The 24,284-nt window shown below is 39.5% G+C and overlaps 1 protein-coding gene across 1 annotated transcript; it reads left to right on the top strand.

Moving 5' to 3' along the window:
* Nucleotides 1–13,313: 13,313 nt before the first annotated feature.
* Nucleotides 13,314–15,737, top strand: LOC116016075 (GDSL esterase/lipase At1g71691-like). Its single transcript, XM_031256239.1, has 5 exons — nt 13,314–13,623; nt 13,907–14,031; nt 14,138–14,377; nt 15,112–15,361; nt 15,485–15,737. Exons 1-5 carry the CDS (start codon nt 13,314–13,316, stop codon nt 15,718–15,720), a joined length of 1,161 nt encoding a protein of 386 aa, XP_031112099.1. The 3' UTR covers nt 15,721–15,737.
* The last annotated feature ends 8,547 nt before the right edge of the window (nt 15,738–24,284 follow it).

A 24,284-nucleotide genomic window follows, 5' to 3' on the forward strand; every position in this document is an offset into this window, starting at 1 on the left:
TATCTACTACCCCTCAAGACCGACCATCAGGCTACCGGGTCTCACATGGAGCTCCATGCTTTTTCGAGAACTGTGCAATGGGTGCCCGGTCCCAACGGGATAGATCTCTCCTTTTCTCATTCCCCAAGATAACCTCATCGGGCTACCGGACTTCACATGGATCTCCATGCTTTTTCGAAGACGGTGCAATGGGTGCCCGAATCTTGGCGGAATGACTCTCTTCAATTTTCTCATCTCCCAAGACCTCGTATCGGGGCAACCGACTTCACGTAGAGCTCTACGCTTTTTCGAAGACAGTGCGATGGTTGCCCCTAACTTGCCCTAGCGAGACGGTTCATCTTTTTCATATCCTAAGGTGGCCACATTGGGCTCTTTTGGGGTTTTGGCCTCATTGGGCTCTTTTAAACAAAATAAAGCAAAGCATCACCTTCACAACCCCACACTACACCTTCGGGAGAGCAAAAACAAAGAAAATTAGGTTCATTCCCGGGCTTAGTAAACATTATATTACTAGGGTTGATAGGTGCACACTCCCACTTCGTTACCTCCTTGACTATGGTCCGGGTTAAAAGAGAGGTGAACATCACACAAGCATACAACAATTCAACAAATTTAAACAAAAGTATAAGAATTTTCTTCCACGGGATAGTCCTAATTGAGAATCAAGTGTTCCTTCAAAACACACATTTTCCAAGATAGGTTAAGCATGGCATTCACTTCAAACATGTCCACCGTTCTAAGTCAAGCATTACTTTTGCAATCAAAGTCTTTCAAGCACAAAGGTGCTTTCCTTTCCACACTTTAAAATGAACATCGTCCTCGATGTTCACACTAAGCATAAGGTGGGAAAGCTACAAAGGTCTCAATATAAAATGCCCATTTCCACACTTTAGAAGTGTGCTATGGGCTATTGGGTCACACAACATGCTTTTATGAATGATTTAAAACAAGCAAATGCAAAAGTCATGCCATCAACACCCGGTTTCCACACTTTATAACAAAAGCATATAGGTAAAAAAAAGGGTAAGGGAGATAAAGAGACTCCCCTACGGGATTAAAGATCTACATGAGTGTGCTCATATCATCTCTCTTTTCCTTGAAATTCCCTGCACAACATAAGCTTCCAAACACATTGATTCACATTCGATTAGCCAAATTTAAGAGATCATCAAGATAAAGACTCAATATTAAAAGTAAAAACCAAAACATTAATGCAAAACAAAATATGAATTAAAAACAAAGTATAAGTGCGTAATAGAACAAGTGCTAAAACTCGAAAATCCCTACAACTAAACAACTACGAACATCGCGGTGCACAAGATCATTCGCCCGACCCATCGGACTCCTCCTCATATCGCTCAAGTGTGAGCTTTCTCACTTCATGTTTAAGCATATTGACTCGGTTTTCAAGCCTCTCGATAGTTCCCCACAAATCTCTTTGCTCTCCTCTAGCCTCATCGTCACTAAACTCCTCGGGTGGCACTCCAAATTGGATAAAGTCACCTATGTCTAACGGTGTCATTGTGGTTGCTACTACCTCAAATGCAAGTGCCTCCTCAAATCCCAAAGCTTCACATAGCCTACTAACTAGTGGCCCAATGAAGATACTTTCACTATCCTCATAGCTTTGTTGCTTTAGGAAGGTCTTACAAAGCTCACCCATATGGATCGGGGTCTCCGTGTACATGCTCCAAAGCATGAATAGTTCTCTCCTTGTAACATTGTCATTCGGAGTTTGCCTTCCTAACCATGACCGTGCTATAATATGCCACATGATCTTAAGTTCCGGAGGTTGGATATATTTGGCACTCATGTATGGGGGTCTCCAAGCTATCCCCGGTCTAGCTATTCCCCACCAAAACAACTCGGGTTGATGCTCATCAATGAAGTCGTCAACTAGATTTGCATACCATCTTTGATCTTGGTCATGTAGAGTGTAGAATCCTAGCAAATTACCAAGTTCATCCGACGAGATGTCGTACTGTCTATGAAATAGCTTGAACTTAATGCTAGGTTGTCTTCGGTTATGAACCCCCTCGTTGACTTCCAAAGTAGAAATGAATTCCCTAACGATAGGGACATACGTCGCATCCCTCCAACTACAAATGTGTCTCCAAAATGGTTGGGACGTCATCCTTTCAAATTCTTCTTGAATGCCTAAGATGGTTAAGACCGGGGCTTCTATGTAACTCCATTCAACTATTTGCTTGTCCCGGAAGTGCCTATATCTAAAAAGATCCTCCACTTCGATCATGAGGCCTCGGTGTGCACATTCCACATTCGGTGCTTCCTCTTCGTCGCTTGATGTGTCCTCATTGGGCCCTCTACTAGGTTCACCTCTTTCAAGAGTGTGCCTAGGGACCATCATTTCGGCCCTTGAAAGTCCCTACATTCATCAATTTAAGCATTAGATTTTCAATTCACAACATTGGATTTTCAAGTCAAGATATTATATTCTCAATTCAAGCATTACATTCTTCATTCAAGCATTATATTCCCAATATAAGATATGACATTCTCAACACAAGCATTGTGATCTCAACTCCAAGCATAACTTGCACCATACACTATAAGTGGCATTTTATCAAACACATGGTATGCAATGTTAACAAAAGCACGAATGTATGAAATGTGTATGATCTACACACTCTAGAGTACAAAAGCACAAGCATATCATCACCCAAAGCTCACAAAAGTAAGTGATCAAATAAGATCTTACTAAAATTGAGTAGAAAATAGATCAAGATCCTAATAAACTAAGTAGAAGAAGAAGAAATGTCAAGAGAATTACCTTTGGGCTCGGTGGAGGTGATCCACAAATGCTTGATAAAGGAGAAGAGAAGAGGTTACCTATGTTCATCATTTTCTGAGAGTAGGGAGTGATAGAGAGGAATTTTGGAGTGAGGGATGGAGAATGGAGCTGAAAAACCCTTGGGGTGTTTTAAATTCGTCGGGCGGACGCCCTGCTGGACGCGCATCTAGAGGCGCGTCCGCAGAGACTTCTCTATTTCTGCTGCATTCTGCTTCCAGTGGTCTGCTGGACGCCAAGTGGATGCGTGCGTCCGCCGCGCGTCCGGTCCTGGGATTTGCAATTTCCAGCTTGTTTTTATGTATGATGTCGTGTGTTTCTTCCCCCGCATTTTTGCTTATTGGTATTTCTTCGTGCCCCCTGTCGTCTTGAGCTTAAAACAACACTAACAAATATTTTTGGAAATTTTTGCAATTATTAGAAGTAAAAGAACATAGACTTCAAACTTAAAAGCAATTAAAAGAAAAAAACCTCATAAACCAAAGTGCATTATGGAAAGTAAACGTAAACGAAAGTAGTACTAAAACCGAATCTAAACAAACCAAATATCGAAATTAAAAGAAAGATAAAGTCGGCACCCCACGCACGGGGTACCTATTGTTCTAGCCGGGCCACATCAACACAAGAACTTAAGAACCCAAGTAGCGTCAATAAGGTGCGTCCCCACCCTGAGAGGGGGGTGGGAAACGGTGCTCCATCCAAAGGCGCAATTGCTCGATTGCTTGAAATTGTTGCTCTTGACGTTCCTCTTGCCTTATGATCGCTTCATTCTGCCTCATCAACTCTGCGTGCTGAAGGTCCATCCTCTGGTTGAAAGCGTTCATAGACTGAGTATGCAACTGAAGCTGAAAAGCCCTCATGGATGCCCAGTCATATACTGGGGGATACTCTGCATACTCCGGAGGCACATCCGGACCTCCCTGAATTACCGGCTCCTGTTCTTGCTGAGGCTCACCCTGTGGAGATCTAGGCGCGGCCCCAATCTTTGGGGCATAGCTCCTGTTGAGATGCGCATCAGTAAACGGTCGCATGGAGGCAATACTCTTTTCTCTTGTCAATTCCCTTTGCAAGCCCAACCCGTGGCATAGTCTTGTGACCACTGACCCTATCCAGACATACGGGCACTTTGGGTGTGTCTGAGAGGTGAACAGCTGTTACACCATGCAAGCCATCTGTATTGGCTCATTCATTTCCAGGCTCCAAAGGTTGAAGAGGTCAAATCTGTATATCTTGTGGAGGTTCTTATTCCTTCCTCCAAATGTAAGGTTGAGTAAAAGCTTTATCATCAATAGTGCCGGGCTCACGACCTTTGAGGTGTTTGGTTTAGTCCCGGTGAACCTGCCTCCTTGACCATTAGTAATTCTGTCCCAGTAAGCTTCTGCCGCCGCATCGGAGTCAAAATCTGAGGGAAGGTTGCGCCACTCTTCTGTGTGAACGTCCTCGGTGGTGTAAAATCCAAGGTATTCCCCCAATTGGATCAATGAGACTTCGTGCTCCCGACCGAATAGTGTGAACTTCATGCAAGGAGTCCACATGTGGTTTGACGGCATAGGCGTATAGGTAGCGATAAACTCGTGCACGACAGGTTCATATGTGTCATCCCTCCAACTGAAGAGATGTTCCCAAGATCGCCGCGACATCATTCTCTCCACCTCCTCTCGACACCCATATGCATCGAGCATTGTGTAATCGAAGTAGAAGCCGCCAGAAACTCCTTTCGCTCGAAGCTCCTCCACTCATGCTATTTGTGTGCCGCTAAGATGCCTAAGGCTTCGGCCTCCAGGTACTAACAAATCGCTTTCGCCTTCTACTGCCCTTGAACTTGATCCAACGTCGTGCTTTCTCTTCTTGGCACATTCTTTGCGTCTAGTCTTTGGAGGCATCTATTCTAATAATAAAGCATGTGAGCCATAGCATAGTTGAATCTTTTGCACTTAGGTAATCAAACAAGCATCTATTGCATCTAAACAAATCTTCAAGAAAGTAAAACCTTACACATGCTTGATTGACTCTCCATTCAAAGGCAAAACTTAGCACAACAACATCATCACTATTTAGCATACTTAACCATTTTTTTCTTATCAATTAAAATTCTAGACAAAAGGAAAGCATGCACATTTAAGCATATGACTACTACACGTGTTTATACTAAGGAGATAACAAAAGATAGCATGTATCATCATCTAGTTTCAAGTTATTCATTCATATACAATTCATAGCATAACTCCAAAACTTCACAAATTTGCAAACTTTAAGCACATTTATTTACAAATCACACAATGTAGTAAGTAATGCCAACATTTATCAACTAAAAACAATTCTACAACCATTCTTCATCAACAAAACAATGCTAATCCTATTTCATATCATATATTCATGTCAAAGTTCAAAAAGCCCCAAATTTGTAAAACTAGTAAACAAACTTTTCAATTAAGCATAATGCAATGTCAAGAATCACAAATTGGTTCCATATAAGCTCTAGATTAGCATCTAATTTCATTTATCAACCATTAATTTCAACAATGAAGCATAATTATTCAAACCCAAATTTTTCCACCATTAAAGTAGGGTTTCAAGCTTTTTTTTTCAACACTTAAGTTCATGTTTACCCATACAAATTGCAATTAAAACTCATAAGCATGCTCATTACAACATAAGGAATCAAATTCTAACAACAAACAAGCAATGCAATTGTCAAAGCAAGAAATCCCAAAATAAGGTCATAACAATGGTGAAAGCTTAAAAATAGGGTTGAAGAAGATGCACATACCTTGAATTTTGTTGTAGAAAGGTTGTACAAAGATGAAAGATTGAAATTTTTGCCTTGGAATAGCTTTGGAGCTTGAAAGACTTACTTGGTAATTTTTGGAGTGGGTGTTCGTTCGCTAGAATGAAGTAGAAGAGGAAGAATTTTGCTTTAAAACCCTCAGTCGCGTCCGCAATCTACCCTGGCTGACCCTTCAAACGCGGTCCGGACGCGCGTCCGGACTCGCGTCCGCATTTTATTTCTGATTTTCTCGATTTGCCGTAACATCGGACGCGTGCGTAAGACCGGCGTCCGATTTTCTTCTTCGTTCGGCATGTGTCGAACTAATTCCGGACGCGGTCGTCCGCTTGGCGTCCGCAAAGACGGTATCAGTACTTGCTCCGCGTTCTGATGGACGCGGATCGGATGCGTGCGTCCGCCTCGCGTCCATCAGAGCGCTCTCTGATGTTTCGAACTGGGCCCCTAGACGCGGACCGGACGCGCGTCCGGTCTGGCGTCCAGGCTCGGATTTTCGCCAACTTTTAACTTTTTCTCGTTTTTCTTCGGTCTTCGTGACTTCACCTGTTGTGGCCCTGCAAAAACATACTAGATCTAAAGGTAAAACATGTAAGATAACGCATTATAAAGTAAGAGTAACCTCGGGTTGCCTCCCGAGAAGCGCTACGTTTAACGTCTTTAGCCCGACGTCTTTGTAAGCTTCATTTTTCCATTCGAATCAAACGCAAAGCATCCACCTCGCGCGGTTCCATTCCTCCGAAGTATTTCTTGACTTGGTGCCCGTTCACTTTGAACTCTCCTTTGCTTGGATGTTTGATTTGGATAGTTCCATAGGGAAAAACTTTTGTGACCGTGAACGGCCCCGACCATCTTGATTTCAACTTTCCCGGAAAGAGTTTTAATTTCGAATTGAAGAATAACACTTGGTCTCCTTCCCGGAATTCTCTCCCCTTTTTGATGTGCTGATCATGATACAGCTTGGTACGTTCTTTGTAGGCTCGGGAATTTTCATATGACATTAATCTCCATTCTTACAACTCATCGAGTTGCCATAGTCTCTCACACCCCGCAAGGTCCATATCGCTGTTCAATTTCTTAATGGCCCAATAGCTTTGTGTTCAATTTCGATGGGTAGGTGACAGGCTTTCCCATATACAAGTCTAAAGGGTGTCGTTCCAATCGGGGTCTTATAGGCAGTCCTAAATGCCCACAGAGCATCATCTAGGCGATTGGGCCAATCTTTTCTGTGGATTCCAACCGTTTTTTCTAGTATTGCTTTAATATCACGGTTGGCGTTCTCCACTTGGCCATTGGTTTGGGGGTGGTATGGAACTCCCCCCCTGTGTTGCACTCCGTATTTGGCCAACATCTTTTCCATCAACGCATTTCTAAAGTGTGTGCCCCGGTCGCTGATTAAAACTCTAGGCACTCCAAACCTCGTAAACAATTTCTTTAGAAAGTTGATTACACTTCTAGCGTCATTGTTTCGTAAGGCTTGTGCCTCTACCCACTTTGACAAATAATCGATTGCAACCAAGATGTATTTAAATCCCTTTGAACTTGGGAAAGGCCATACAAAATCTATACCCCAAATATCGAAAACTTCACAGGCTAGAATGTATGTTTGCGGCATTTCGTTCCTTGCCGTGATGTTTCCAACTCTTTGACATTGATCACAGTTTGATACACACATTTGAGCATCTCTAAACAACGAGGGCCAATAGAACCCCGCCTCAAGAACTTTCCTGGCGGTTCTATTGCTTGAATAATGGCCTCCGGTGGGTCCGGCGTGACAATTTCCCATGATTTCCAATCCCTCTTGCCCCGCAACACATCTTCGAATTACTTGATCCGCGCATACCCGGAACAAGTAGGGGTCGTCCTAAAAATAATGCCTACTTTCTGCTAAGAATTTTCTCTTTTGGTGCACATCAAAATAATTTGGGATAACTCCTCCTACAACATAATTTGCAATATCGGCGTACCACGGTACATCATCAATTTTCAACAACTTCTCCTCTGGAAACAATTCTAAGATGCTAGCGCTTTCCTCCCCTAGGTTTGGATTCTCTATTCTAGAAAGATGGTCTGCGGCTTCGTTCTCTTTTCCTTTCTTATCCTTGATTTCTATATCAAACTCTTGAAGCAATAAGATCCATCTAATTAGTCTCGGTTTTGCTTCGACTTTCGACATCAAGTACCTAAGGGTCGCGTGGTCCGTAAATACTACAATCTTGGATAAGAGGAGGTAGGATCTAAACTTGTCTAAACCGAATATCACCGCTAACAACTCTTTCTCGGTAGTAGTGTAATTTTGTTGGGTCTTATCTAATGTTTTGCTTGCAAACGCTATTGGTTGAAAGTATTTTTCCTTCCTCTGCCCCAACACAACTCCTACTGAAAACCCAGTAGCGTCGCACATCATTTCGAATGGAAGGTTCCAATCGGGTCCAACTAAAATCGGTGCTCTCACTAGTTTCTCCTTAAGGGTCTTGAAAGCAACTAAACAGTCTTCTCCAAATTCAAACTCTATATCTTTCTCTAGGAGTTTGGTCAACGGTCTAGCAATTTTGGAAAAATCCTTGATAAATCGTCGGTAGAAACCGACGTGACCTAAGAAGCTTCTTAAACTTGTGAGGGAGTTTGGAGGTGGTAGGGTGTCAATCACGGACGTTTTAGCTTTGTCTACCTCTATTCCTTTGTTTGATACCTTATGACCCAATACTATGCCCTCTTCTACCATATAGTAGCACTTTTTCCAACTAAGTGCTAAGTTCACTTCTAAACAACGCTTGAGGACTTTTTCTAGATTACTTAAGCATTTGTCATAGGTTTCTCCCCATATGGTGAAATCGTCCATAAACACCTCCATGAACTCCCCAATATAATCTTCAAAAATTGCTAGCATGCACCTCATGAAGGTCGCTGGCGCATTGCACAAACCGAATGGCATGCGTCGGTATGCAAAGGTACCCATAGGACAAGTAAAAGTTGTTTTCTCTTGGTCCTCTAATGCTACGGGTATTTGGAAATAGCCGCTCATACCATCTAAGAAACAGTAATAAGCATGCCCGCTCACCTTCTCAACCATCTGATCAATAAAGGGCAAAGGGAAGTGGTCCTTTCTAGTGGCATCATTTAGTCTTCTATAATCTATACAAACCCGCCACCCCGTTACGCTTCGTGTAGGAATTAATTCTTCCTTGTCATTTTTCACTACAGTTATTCCTCCCTTTTTAGGCACTACGTGGGTAGGACTTACCCACGCACTATCAGAAATTGGATAGATCATTCCTACATCCATAAGTCTTACTACTTCGTTCTTAACCACTTCGGTCATATTTGGATTCAACCTCTTTTGGGGTTGGGCTACCGGCTTAACATTCTCTTCTAGTAAGATCTTATGCGTACACATGCTAGGACTTATGCCTTTTAAGTCTTGTAACTTCCACCCTATTGCTCCTTTATATTTTCCTAACAAGTTCACAAGCTTGTCTTGTTGATTTTTATCTAGTTTTGATGAGATTACTACCGGTAAAGTCAAATTTTCTCCTAGAAAGGCATATTGTAGACTATCCGGTAAGGTTTTAAGCTCACTTTTCACTTCTTTCTCCTCTACTATATTCTTTTTCTCATCTATTTTCTTATTATGCAACAAATCATCCCCTTCATTTCCATCCATCACCTCCTCAACTTCACCAATCAATTTATGGATATATATAGCATCATCAATACAATCATCAAAGAAATTTACAAATTCAATATCATTCACATCACACACATCATCATCAACATGTATATCATCATCACATACTATCTCATGTAAAGCATCATCATTCTCATTAATCAAAGCGTTATCATCGAAAGTAAAAGATTCAAGGTCATCATTGTCATCCAAGACTTTCAAGAGGGCGTCATTTTTCAATTTGCCCACAAGATTGGGGTAAACGGACTTAACGTGTTCATGGAAAATATCCACAAAGTAGCACGCATCATCCTTAGTCAAAGGGTACTTAGTCAACTTCGACACATCGAAGGTAGCACATTCATCTCCTACCCTTAGGACAAGTTTCCCGTTCCCTACATCGATGAGGGCCCGAGCGGTGGCCAAGAACGGCCTACCTAGAATCAATGGCACCTCTTGATCGGCATCCATGTCAATTATGACAAAGTCTACGGGAAAAATGAACTTGTCTACCCTCACTAACACATCTTCTACAACCCCCTTGGGTTGCTTGATTGATCTATCGGCCAACTGGATACAAATGCGAGTGGGCTTTAAATTGCCCAAGTCTAATTTCTTAAAGAGACAAAAGGGCATTATATTGATGCTTGCCCCGGAGTCCGCTAGAGCTCTCTTAAACTCGGCTTCGCCAATTTGACACGGGATGGTGAAGCTTCCGGGGTCCGTGAGCTTCTGTGGTTGATGGCGCACGTAGGCGGAGCATCCCTCCCCCAGCAAAACCGTAGTTGACTCTTCTAGCTTCCTCTTATTTGTGAGTAAATCTTTCAAGAACTTTGCATAACGCGGCATTTGACCTAATGCGTCAAGGAAAGGTACGTTGATATGCAATTGTTTTAGAAGTTCAAGGAATTTGCTGTATTGTATCTTGTCTATGCTTTTCTTCACCCTTCCCTTTATACGGGAGGTGGTGGGTTCGAGCCTCAGTGCAGGCAATACTGACTCTTGTGCTCTGCATTGTAATAGAGTTAGTAGTATTCAAAAAAAAAAAAGAAAAAGGGTAAAAAAAAGGGTAAGAAAGGAAATTTGATGTCTACATAGAAAAAGTCATGTGCAATGAAAAATGCAAGCACGATTTGGGGAGGGGTTTTGAATTAAAGAAAGTAAACTGTACGTGTAGCATGATTCACATGTACTCTTAAATAATTAAAACAGGTTTCTCTCATCCAAAAAAAAAAAAAAAAAAAAACATATGCAAATCTTGTTATTTGTCACAAGTTTCTCGACCGTATAATTGTGTCTTGTAGTGCATAATAATATCGAGGTAGATCAATTCAATAGGGTAACTCAAGTGACAAATAAGTTCTTTTTGTGAAGAAGAATTTCAGGGGAACCTGAATTTGATTCCTACGAGTGATGTTATCATTGGGCCAGCTCCCGTGCCTCATGGAACAAGCGAGGATTAGTCTAGTGGACCCGGACCGTTAAACGGACAAAAAAAGACCCGGTTCTCGTGCCTCCCGAAATGAGTGAGAATTAGTCGAGTGGACCCAGACTGTTGAACGGACAAAGAAAGACACATAACACCTCGTAGATTTACCAAAAAAAATATTGAGGTAGATCATGGCTTTATAATAAATGCAAATTTTGACGGTCATACTATAGTTTGGTAGATTTTGCAGTAAGCATTGATTTTAACTATCGCTCTCCTTATTATATAATTCCTTTTTTTTTTTATTTTAAATAATACTCCCTTTATCACATTTTATTTGTCTTACTTATTATTCATTTGATCAAACCAACTCTTTCTTCTTCGCTTATTTCTATTAGCATTTTCTTATAATCTTTAAATTTAATTTTTTGTGTTTAATAGTAATTTCAATGTAGTTTCTAAATATATAAATTTTACATACTAATTCTAAATTTAATATTATGAAAAATTAAATTGTAAATAACTTTAGTCAAGCCTTGTTAACCGAACCCGACACATAAAATGAGACGTAGTGATCGGAGTAAGTTTTTGTAAGAATTGCACTTGAATTTTCCCAACTTCGGATACACAATCTAGCATTATGATGTAAGAAATTTTTTAGGGCAGTGTTTTTTCATTTCAAGAACATTTTTACATTTGTAACTTCCCAAAACAAGTCCGGAAACGTTTGTGTTGTATTGTAATATAAAACAAAAGTTTCCAAATAAATTTTTTTGGACCATTTCGTAATAAAACAAAACTTGAAAAGGAGTTAACTCAATGGTATAGCTTAAGTGGCAAATGAATTCTCTTTGTAGGAAAGAATTTTGAAAGAACCCGGGTTTGATTCCCACAAGTGATGATGACCAGCTCCCTTGAATTATTTACCAAACTAGAATAGGAGATTCTAATTTAATTAAAAACACGTTTCAAAATAATTTTTGTTTGAGTCTAGTTGAAAATTCAAAACAGTCACTATTATTGCCATATAATGTGATATTCCGAGTATAGTAGTTTTGTCATGTTTAATCCTAAAATTTTAAATTAACCGCTTGTGGTCCTTGGACTTTTAAATTATTACCTTCCGTGGTCCAATTTAACGACCCATGGTCATTCAACTTTCAAAATTTAACCAGTCGTGATCCTCTTGTAAAAAGTGAGGACTGATCATCATTGCCACGCATCATGGTTCATAAAAGGTTGAGAGTTTTTTTTTTTTTTTTGAAAAGAAAAGGTTGAGGGTTTAAGTAAAAAAAAAATATAGTGTTAATTTTATAATTATTCCAAACTTTTAAGTTTGCAATATTGTGTACAATGCATGTGGTCTCGTAGGTGCAGTGTGCATTTGCACTGTATGTACTGTCAGTGGTGTGCATTTTTGGTGATTCTAGAGGAAGAAGGTCTTCATGTAAGAAGTATGGACTAATCATAGACACCCATCATGGTTAGTTCACCAATGGTTAAGGGTTTTAGTAAAAGAAAATAAATTTTATAATTATTGCAAACTTTCAAATTTACAATATTTATAAAACATATATACTCTAACTTTAAGTGTGCATTTTGCACAGTTGGTGATCTGCATTCTGGGCTACTAGTGTGAATTAGAATGGGTAGACGTATAATTGGAGGAAAATTCAAACTCTTCCCTACTTACATGAGGGAGTGTATTTTTTGCTGGATTTACCCTTTAAACGTGTTTGCTAATTAGGCATGTTTCTTTTATGCCTTTATGTTTAATCGTAGCTATTGATTTTTTAATTTCAATGGCATGATTCGTCCAAAGTTTTTACGTGAGAGGTATATATATGTGTGTGTATATATAAATCCGGCTTGATCATATAAGAACCACTCCCCAGGTGAGAATTTGTGGACAAATCCAAACTATTCTTTTATTTCCATTGCATAATAATAATAATAATAATAATAATAATAATAATGTTGTAATGTAATGTAATATTCTTTTTGATATCATCTTTATTTGTTCATAATTTCACAAATCCATTAATTATTCCACTAGACAATAAAAATAGATAATAATGATCTGTCAGACTGTCACTAATTAACTTCAATTCTTAACTTAATTAATTTTAAAAAAGAATCCCTATTACTTTAAATGCTATCATTACAGTTTCATGCGTTTCACCCTTACATGGTACGCACTAATTTTAAATTTAGAATCAATACATAAATTGTTTGAATGTAGTGTATAATTACAATAATCAATCTTAACTGGCCTGCATCATTGTTATATTCTAGTTGGTCATTTACTCTTATTACACTAATAAACTATGTTCAAAGTCAAAATTATCATTACCAAATTTGAAAATATGACATTCAAGTACACTACAGATGAGATAATATAAATCTAAGCAGTCAAAACGTAATAAACACAAAATAACAAAAAATTAGAAAATTAAACTAATGGATGGGCTCTTCGTTCCCAGGATGTTTTGATCTTGAATTTCCACTATATATTCTAATAACTCCTCTCGAATTTCTTGACATTTCAATTAAAACAGCATTTCTATACATCAAGTCCAAAAATCCCACCCACGAAAAGGAAAAAAGAAATATTTCCTAACACAAAATGGCTGCAGTGTCCAAAATTTGGGCGTTGTTCATTTTGTTGAGCGTTGGTGGAGGTAGAGTTGTGAATGGAAACGAGGTTACAGCTGAAATGGCACCGGCACCGGCACCGGCCCCGGCTCCAACACCGACACCAACTCCCGGAGATTTGGTGCCGGCTATGTTCATATTTGGAGACTCGCTCACTGATAGTGGAAACAACAACAATTTGTTGACACTTGCTAAGGCAAATTATCATCCCTATGGCATTGATTTCACCCTCGGTCCAAACGGCCGCTTCTCTAATGGCTACACCATTGTTGATGCAATTGGTATATATATAACACTACTCCCAATTAAGGCAAAAACTTGTGTGAAACTGTCTCACGAGTCTCCACTCGTGAGACGGGTTAGATCTTTGATTAATGAGGTCAAGATCCGACCTACTCAAAGATTCGATCCCGTCTCACGGATTGAGACTTGTGAGACGGTATCACACAAGTGTTACCGATTAATTCATTTTTTATTTTGAATTGCGGGTCATAACTCATAAATATTGGTTTTGGAAAAGTTGGAGCCTAAACTATTTTGAACGTGGCAATATAATATGTGTAGGCCAGCAGCTTGGACTACCGCTGGCTCCACCATACTCTAATCCTCCCAGCATCGACCAAATGCGTTTTGGAGTAAACTATGCCTCCGCTGCTGCCGGTATTCTTGATATGACAGGCCAAATCTTTGTAAGTCGATCTTATAACCATTTTAGAGTTGAGAAATGAAGAACAAGTTTTCAATTTTCCATTTTTAGAAAATTCTCCAAATTTTCATTTTGATTCACGTTTTTAGGTAGAGCGCGTTCCGTTGAAGGATCAGATCACAAATTTTGTGAAGACTTTAGATCAATTATCAGCCAATCTGAGTGCACAAGTGGTGAAAGAGGGTTTACCAAAATGCCTCTTCTTTGTGGGGATAGGGAGCAATGACTACCTTAGCAACTACCTTATGCCGGGTTACCCTTCCAATATGATGTACACTGTTCAACAGTATGCTGATCTCTTGATTCAGCAATACACCCAAAATCTCTATGTAAGTACCTACACAAATTTATTATCTACCCTGTACTATATATTTCTGAACTATTTTGGAGTGATGATGGAACTCGTAGTTATTATTCGATGGTGAGCATTGAGTTCTCGACTTGTGACCCTAGCAAGCAAAGGGTCACAACAAAGTAAATCAGCCTATGTTGCTCATAGTTGTTCGGCTCAAACCATGAAACTAAGGTTGGGATTCGAACTCTTGACCTTATGGTTACAAGTTTGTTTCCATAACCAAATTGGCTGGGGTAACCCTGTACTATTCCTAAATTCTAACTTTTTTGGGGTGACGATGGAACCGGTAGCTACTATCTGAGGGTGTACATTGAGCTTGTGACCCTAGTCGACAAAACGTCACAAGGTAAATTAGCTAATGAATCTAAGGTTAGGATTCGAACTCGTGACCTTATGGTTACAAGTTTGTATCCTTAACCAAATTGGTTGGCGTTGCGTTATACTATTCCTAACTTTTTTGGGGTGACAATGGAATTGGTAGCTACTATCCGAAGGTGTACATTGAGTGCTTGTAACCCTAGCCAGCAAAGGGTCACAAGGTAAATCAGCCAATGTTGTCTATAGTTGACTGGCTCAAAACATGAAGCTAAGATTGAGATTCGAAGTTACAAGTTCGTATCCTTAGCCAAACTGACTGGGGTTATTTGTTCTATTCCTAACTTGTCATCTCATATTCGAACAATTTTTTTTTTTGAACAATGATTGTAGAGATTGTACGATCTTGGAGGCAGGAAATTTGTAGTAGCTGGGATTGGAGAGCTGGGATGCATTCCAACAATGGTGGCCAGGACTGAAAATGGGCAGTGCTTAGATGAAGTGAACCAAGCCGTTGATCCATTCAATGCCAATATGAAGCAGATGGTGACCCACTTGAACACCGCCCTCCCAGACGCCAAGTTTGTCTATCTTGACATCCAAAACATGTTCCGGAACATCATTGCCAACTCCACAACATATGGTACTATACATACCAAAAAAAAAAGATACCCATGCATTCATTCCTATAATATAATGTCTGATTATTGTATGTCGGCGATAGATTGACACTTAATTGCATAAAACTAACATAATTTATTTTCAGGGTTTAGCGTTGTTGATCGTGGGTGCTGTGGAGTTGGGAAGATGAATGGGGAGATAACATGTGTTCCATTAGAGACGCCATGCCCAAACAGAGAAGAGTACGTATTTTGGGATGCATATCACCCCACATCTGCAGTGAATGTTTTGCTTGGGAAGATGGCTTTCAGTGGAGGCCCGGATCTTGTTTATCCCATCAACATTCAACAGCTTGCCAGGACTGAAACTTGGCCATATTAGAAAGATAGGGCAGATGTGAATCAAATTCCGTTAATTAATTATCTTCCTTCCCCCCTCTTGGACTTCAAATTTAACTTAAGAATAAGAGGGCGTTTGCTATTTATATATGTTACAATTTTATTTTTTGTTTTTTGTTTTTTGTTTTTTCTAAAAAAACAAAACAAAATAATAGCTTTATTAATAAGCAAAAAATAGTCTTACCTATGATGGCCTAAAAGTGACCATAAATCAAAGAAGGCGTAAAGAAGAGGCTCATACTAGACTAAAGAATAAATAAATTAAAGAAACGGAAAAGGTGTTAAAGCTCATCAAGTGGAATCCTTCGTCAGACCATCAATATACCATAAATTTGATGGGAGCGTCAAGGCTACTTCGAAAGTAGCAGGTATTGGAGGTGTTATTCGCAATGAAAGAGGCGAGTGGATGGAAGGTTTTGTGGAAAGAGTAGATTATGGTCATGCGTCCGTGATTGAAGCTAGACCAATTGTTAAAGGAATGGATTGGGCTTGGAAGAAGGGAATCTGTGATGTCGAAATTCAATCTGATGCTAAGAATGTCATTAATTAGATAACGACAGGAGTAACACTTAGAGGCCCGATTCAGGTAGATATTCAGGCAGCAAGAAAGTGGCTTAATAAAGGATGGAAAATTTCCATTCGTGCGATCTATAGGGAGTAGAATAGAGTGGCAGACACGCTCTCTAATTTGAGTACAGGCCAGCAGAATGAGTGGACGACCCTAAGTACTTGCCCCCTAGAGAGCGAGTAGGTCTTCTTCCATGATCTTCCGCGTGCCGTCTGCTGTCGCAGAGTTCGGGAAACGAATTAGTTTAGTTTTCTCCGGGGTTCCCCCTCCTTGTCTGATCAAAAAAAATTAAAGAAATTGACCCAAGCCCAAAAATTTAGCCTAGGCCTAAAGAATGAAAGCTAATAAAATAAAATGCTCAAGCTAACCAAAGCCAAAACCTACATAAAGAAATATTTAAAGAATAAATGTAGAAATACAGATGTAGGAGCTTGTGATCAGCCCAAGTCTTCTAGTCAGCACTCGAAATTTCAGCAGCAACTTGTACCCTAACAAGATTAGTTACTATCAAGCCTAGTCAGACCGTCAATGGATTTGATTAATTCCTACTTGACCACCGTTCAGCCCGAGTCAGGGTGCAACTTCTTACAGCAAACACCAGTGTTGAGGCATGACATGTTCAAGAAAGCCCACAAGGGGTAAAACAAAAAGCTCCCATACCAAACATACCTCAGAAGGCCAAAAGAAATAAAAAGAAGCATACAAAGAAGAAAAAATATGCACACCTCAAATAAATAAATAAATAAATAAATAAAGACTAATAGCAAAAAAAATAATGAATAAATGAATGAAAGAAAGAAGTACTTTTCAGAGAATTAGAAGACACAATAGAAAGGTAAACACCCCCCTATTTCCAATCCCACTCAAAACCAAGAAGAGTTGGCCAGCAACAAGCTTGACTAGGTCAACGGATTTGAAAAATTCTGCCCGACTACCGTTCAGCCTAAACTAGGGTGTCCCTTGTACCGCTGACATCTCCGTTGTCCCTTGTACCGCTGACATCTCCGTTGATGAGGCTAAACTTGACATAAATCCAAGCCATCATCGCCTCCAAAACAAGCAACCAGCAATACCAACTTCCTTTCACATTTTATCTTTTTCTCCTTTAATTTTTCATTTCTCCTCATATTCTCATTTTCAGTTTTTCTTTTTTTCCTCTTTTTTTTTCCTCTTTTCCTTTCCATTTCGTCTTTCTCTTTTTCTTTTCCTTGTCTTTTTTTTAATTCTTTTTTCCTTTTTCATCATTTGCATTTTCAATTTTTGAAATCAGATCAAGGTAGATCATCTTCTTCAAAGAAAACAGAGGAGGCATCATCATCATGAACAATCAATTCACGCACCTTCGAAGGTAGGTCAAGTAGATTATGAAAAATGAACTCCCATATTTACCCCCAACCCAATCTGCCAAGGCAACCACAGGGAGATTACCTTGCGGCGGACACTGAAAAATATTCATAGAAGCACAAGAATAAAGAAAATGGAACCATGACACATTAGAATCCAAGGACCAAGGAATCGGAACAGAGGTATCAACACCAAACTTTGCTAACATCATTAGAGATACTACAGCCCTTAAGCCTTCCCAACACAAAACCAAAGAAAAGAAAATAGTATGGGGATAAGAGAGATTTGACCCAGCCCAACAAATATATATCCTGCAAATACTTAGATCTATGACCAAGTAGCATGAGAAAAGAATTTATTTATGTCCAAAATGACAAAACCCTACTATATAAATATAAACCTACACTAAAGGCTAACCACATTAGTGTTTTTTCATGGTTTTTGAAGACAACATTGATTATGTGAAGGAGAGAAAGAGAAGAAAGAAAAAGAAATGAGTTCCTCCATCAAGTGAGGTTTTTTGTGGATCCACCCAAGAGAGAGAAAAGTCCCATAGAGTTGGCAGCTATGCCCATTTCGCTTTAAAGGTCATATGTCAGTTCTTTTTTTCTTTTTTCTTCTTTTTTTCTTCTCTTTCCCTACTCTCTGTCTTAGTTGGCACTTAAAAATCGATCTAAAAACCTCATTATTAAGGATGCCCAATCAAATACAATCTAAAATAATGAGAAATGTGAAAGGGTAAAGAATATTTCCTCTTTAGATTCATCCGATCACCATTTCTACTCAATGAAAAGTATATTAACAAGTGATTGATTATAAATTATAATTTTTATTAATCTCAAATTTCTATCATTACATCTTTCACCTTTGATGGTTTCACATAATCAATATCCATTAGAAATATTTATTGAAACAAATGATTGTACAATGGCAAGTGCTTTTATTCCCTCTGGCAGAACAATAACAATCATGAGGATTAGAGAAGCCTATCCAATGCCGCTTTGCTAATTCTTGGCAATCAATGTTGGCACAAACATCATCAACATCGAAACTTATAGGGCAATCGTGACCAAGACCTAAAATTTGAAATCAACAAAGCATGAAAAAAAATACATATTAAGCAAAAATTTTATATACAAAGAATTAAGTAATTATTATTTTATGATAACACATTTACATACCGAAAGCAATATTTGTGAGAATTGCTAGAGCAAGAATGGGAAGCACTATATAGTTCTTCATGACCTTTGGCTGCATATGGATTTGCACAAAAGAATTCTTTTAATCTGAATAAAATGGACTGTGTATTGCCTGAACAAATAGCTCTGTTATATAACATGTGAAATACTCAAAGGCGATGAGGATGATTATCGAAATCTGATACTAAATTAGTAAAATCCTTATTAAAAATGATCCGTTTACTATTATTAAATAGTATTCAATTCATTACCATTATTAAATAAGAGCATGCATATTTGGTTAATCTACAATAGAATACTATTAATGAAAATATGCCTTTTCCATTATTTAGTAAGTGTATTTATTCCCCGTAGTCGCAACGCGGTGGCTCATACTCTTGCTCGGAATGTTCTTAGTTGTGTTGATGAGGGGCGAATTGAATGTTTTGATTCTATTCCTATTTTTATTTTTGATGTTTTATGTATGAACTCGTTTGGTTATTAATATATTCGTGGTTTGTTTTTTTTAAAAAAAAAAAGTAAGTGTATTTTTTTTTAGTACAAAAGTAAGTGTATTTAATTATTCCCAAGATCTCCATATTGTAAAGGGAATAATTATTTTGTTGGGGACGTGTATTATTACTTATTAGGCCTTTTTTGAATTCTTAGGAATAATTTTTTTTTGTACTGCTAATTTTCCCTTATCTATCTTTGTTATATAATGAAATGTATTTTATAATAATAATAATAATAATAATAATAATAATAATAATAATAATAATATTTGTTGTCTACCCATCGTGCGGACTCACTGAGACTCCTCATCCTGATTGGTAACTTGGCGGTCCACCGAGAAATGAAATATATTGATTGCTTAGATGCAGGATTAAATGTATCAACAGTTGCAAAAAAGCGAGATAATGATACGTTACAATGTTACACCCTAAACTATCATATTTTGGATACTTTTAAGTCCTTCCAATTACTTGTCCAATGAAACCCATTTTAGGCAAGTGTATTTTTGTCTCTTCAATTTTTTCCAATGAGTTAATTATAGCAACGGTCCCTTGTCTTATTTTGAAAACTTTTGGTCATTTTGACACAAGAAAAATACCCTTGACTCCACTGAGGCTCGAACCCACCACCACACATATAAAAAGAAGGGTTCGATGCCACTAGACTACAAGGTCCTTGACACTCTAATTGTTTATATTATAGTATAAATATATTAATTATTTTTAGTTACGTTATAATTTAGAAATTGAGATTTAGATTGATTAAATGATGCATAAGTTTATATTTATTAGTGTAAATATGGTTTATACAACAAAAATAAAAGGGAAAGGGTCAAATAGACCCTTAAACTATACACCAAAAGTCAATTAGGTCCCTAAACTTTTAAAATGGTCAATTAAACCCTCAAACTTATCATTTTTGGTCAATGAAGCCCCAAAACAGGTAAATGACCTGTTATTACAGGTCATTTGTAGCAGTCCGGCCATAGGCGATGACTTTCGGCATCCGGCGACAACTTCCGGCCACCGGTGACGACTGCCATCCCGAACTGCTCCGCCAAATCTTCCACAAATGCTTCCATTTGTAGATGTCGCCATTGCTGACGTTGAAAGCTTCGTTCTTGGCGTATGGGTCCACCGTCGCCCAGATCTCATGCTCTGCAATGAAATCTGCATCGGAGCAAACAGAGTAGTCATCCCACGCAGCTTTAACGCCTGGGAATCTCATTGGGGCTCCTTTGTGCTTGCAGATAGCAGTGTAGACGTAGAGAGTTCCCACCATGTTCATCATGCTGTACGGAGAGAAGCCGTGGATGGTCCCCGGCCGGTGAACGGACCACGTTAATCCCTCCTTCTTCTTCTCCACCTCGTCAAACAGAATATCCTCAAGAACGTAGTAAAAGTTGGGCGTATCCAGCCGCGGCAAATTCTCGTGATACAGCGTGTCGTGGGCAAATTTTCCAAAATATTCGAACGAACCCACGTAGTGTTTGTGGCCGGTTTGCAGGCAAATATGCTTCAAATATGGAGAATTTGGGATTAGAGCATTTCAACACATTCCTTAACATTCTCCTGTTCACTTCATAGTTTTCCAGTTTCGTGGGCTGATTAGCCCACGTTGTAACACCCCGGCTCGGCTATACCGTACATCCGGAGTAGTTACCGCCACACCTAGACTGAACCCAGCCAAAACCATGCGGAGTTCACTCTAGGTGCACAGGCTAAGGGAAAGGAATACCAATTCACATCATCACCATCACCCGATATAACTTCATATACAGATGCATAGATAAGCAAAAGGGGGTAGCTGCACTAGCGACCACTATATACAAGAGTTAAGTACAAACTTACTAGCCAAAAGTTTAACATGGCGACAAAAGATATATTTACACAAAAGAGTTCCACCTAGAACCTCCCCAACCGACCTACTCCTCTAAGAGACGGTACTCGGGTCCGGAGTACGTTCCCCACACCAGATGCCACTCACCTGCGAACCAGGTGATATGGTCCAAAAAGTAGCAGGGAGAGTTCACCATCGACCACTCATCCCAATGCTCCGAAGGACTGGGGTCCCACGGATAGGGGTAAAAGACTACAAACTCTAAGGGGTCACTCCCCTCTAACACCTCGATGGGATAGAACCCAAACCTAGACTGGACCTTATCTAGAAAAGTCGGCTCACTACTGCGAACCGGTATGCGAGTGGGAGTAGTCGGATAAGTTGGAGGAGGACTGTACTGCAGAGGAGGAGAAACGGGAGCAAAGATCGGGTCCAAGGTAGGATCATAGACCGAGTCCAAAGTAGGAACGTAGACCGGGTCCGGAGCAAGAACCGAATCGGGAGTGTAGACAGGAGCAGGAGGGTCTGGAGCGAAGCCTGGGGCATACGGGTCATCACCCGTCAGCAAGTGCACGTAGCCATCATAGTCATATAGGGGAAAGTAAAACTCTGAGGAACCACTGGAGTTGTCATATAGGGGAAAGTAAAACTCTGAGGAACCACTGGAGTTCCCATATAGGGGAAAGTAAAACTCTGAGGAACCACTGGAGTTCCCAGGGCTACAAGAGCCCACACTAGACTGCATCTGATAAAGTACACAATGAAGTGTAGTTAGCGCGACGGCTAAGTAAGGATATCCATGATCACTCGAAAATAAACAAAGGTTTCAAAAATAGGTTTCAGTAATAGCAAGGCAAGATAACATTACCCATCAATCGCAATCGACCTGCAAACATTCTAACAACAAGCAGTTTCACTTATCCTCGGTAATTCAAACATATAACACGTTCATTAATTCACCCGTGGGGTACACAACTCCCACCTCTAATGTTAGGACATCTTACGGTTAGCTCTCACACCTTGCCCGTGAAGTACACAGCTCCCAACTTAAATGCACCCGTGGGGAACACATCACCCACCTTTAATTCGTACCTGGGGAACACATCACCCATCTTTAAGTAACACGTGGGGAACACATCACCCACCTTTGACTCGTACATGGGGAACACATCACCCATCCTTAATTATCACGTGGGGAACACATCACCCATCTTTGATTCGTACACGGGGAACACATCACCCGTCTTTAATTAACACGTGGGGAACACATCACCCACGTTTAAGTCACACGACTCCATAGCCAAAACTCACTCAAGTATATCCTCCCGACCCGCATACTTAGGTTAGTATTAGTCACATCACAGAAAATCCAAGCATAGGAGTCATAATAATTTCCAAAGCACAAATATTTCCCAAATTCGTAAAATATACAAATATAATATTTTGCCTTCAAAACATTCACCCGGATGCCCGTAGGCTTTCAAAACGTCACAACACTCAAGGTTAAAAACATCGGGGAAAAACCGGGTCAAGAACAAGTCGAAAACGAGTCCGCGTCGCGCGGACTCGCGACTGGCCGCACCAGCGGACGCACGTCCGGACCGCGTCCGCTGGTTCGGCGGGCTGTGCCGAAGGCTGGGCGCCTACGGACGCGCAGCGGACGCGCGCGTCCGCGAGGCGTCCAGCCTCGCTGTCGGAGGTTTCTGCTGGCGACACTCGAAAGATCGGGCCGGTAAAAATAGTTCCCGAACTATTTTTCACTTGAAATTTTTATGGTAGAACCCTAACTCATAGTACTTGATGTCCATAAAAAGTTTTGGTCATATTGGTCCACGAATAAACACAGAAAATTACATTTTTGCCCTTGGCAGTGTGCTGTCCAGAGTTTTTCTCTCTGGACCAGTTTTGGAAAAAAATTCGAAAACCATACTTATACTACTCCGATCATTATGAAATTTTATATGCGGGTTATACACTTATAGAACTACATGCCTAAAAAAAATGGGATCAAAATACCTTACCGATTTTTCCCAGTAAATCTCGGAAGTTACTGCCAGAGACTATCCTTATTTCTTTTCACTATTTTCACAAGTATAAGCCTATATGGGCATAAATTCAACATATACATGCATAAATTAGCTATGAACATGTATACAAAAATTACCAAAAATCCAAAGTGTAGTTTCTTAGGCTAACTTGTAGATCCACGAACTTAACACATAATTTCCACGTAAAAATTCCTAGTCATATAATTTACTAGCATTTGTTCACCTCCAAGTGATTGAGCCAACTTAAGGGATTCCTTACCTTTGTAGAAGACTTTTAAAACTTAAAAGTTGATGATGCCTTCCTTGGAGTTCTTCACCCAAAAATCCTAAAGATGTCACCATAACAACCATATTTTCATGCATTAACATTAACACTTAAGTTCTAGAGATGAATGAACCATCAAAGCTTAAAGTCTTACCTAGACTTGGTCACTTGAGTGGAGAAAATGAGTGGAAGTTCTAGATCACAAGTGAAAGACTTGAACAATTTTCTTCTTCTTCTACCTTAGTGTGTTTTCGAAAATGGGATGAAGAGAGGAGAGAGATGATCATAAATGTTTGGCTTGGAATGGAAGTCACAAGTACTAATGCACCATACCCCTTATGTCACAACATTAAATGGCTCAATCTAGACTAAGATTTGGGTTTTGCCACTTGTCATCACCTCATGAATCCCTTATGAAGATATTAATCTAATTGGCCAGTTTATGCTTAAATCAGATGAATGTTCGGAGGATTATAACTTAATTCGGGAAAATTCTAATACCAAAATTATCGTAAAAATATTCCCGTCGCAAATCACCAATTTTGGGAATTTTCCGGTAATCCGCCAAATTTAGGTTCAGAGTCCGTAACAATTTATCCCTTACAGTCCATTTAAGATTTCTCTTGAGCTAATCAAAAATTCAGGTTTAATCGTATGATACTTAATAATCCCAATTCTTAGAAAATTCGAATTGAATCTACGTCCTTAAAATTTTCTCGGTTCGTAACCGATACGTAGTTCGTAGCTTATCAATAATTAATCCTTAAGAGAAAAAGTTATTTCAAGCCC

This window comes from Ipomoea triloba, chromosome 4 (assembly GCF_003576645.1).
Source record: "Ipomoea triloba cultivar NCNSP0323 chromosome 4, ASM357664v1".
In the NCBI taxonomy this organism is placed as follows: Eukaryota; Viridiplantae; Streptophyta; class Magnoliopsida; order Solanales; family Convolvulaceae; genus Ipomoea; species Ipomoea triloba.

Coding starts and splice junctions, on each gene's coding strand:
- LOC116016075 (XM_031256239.1), top strand. CDS start 13,314: ATGGCTGCAGTGTCCAAAATTTGGGCGTTGTTCATTTTGTTGAGCGTT. Junction 14,032..14,137: donor ATATGACAGGCCAAATCTTT/GTAAGTCGATCT, acceptor TCACGTTTTTAG/GTAGAGCGCGTTCCGTTGAA. Junction 15,362..15,484: donor TGCCAACTCCACAACATATG/GTACTATACATA, acceptor ATTTATTTTCAG/GGTTTAGCGTTGTTGATCGT.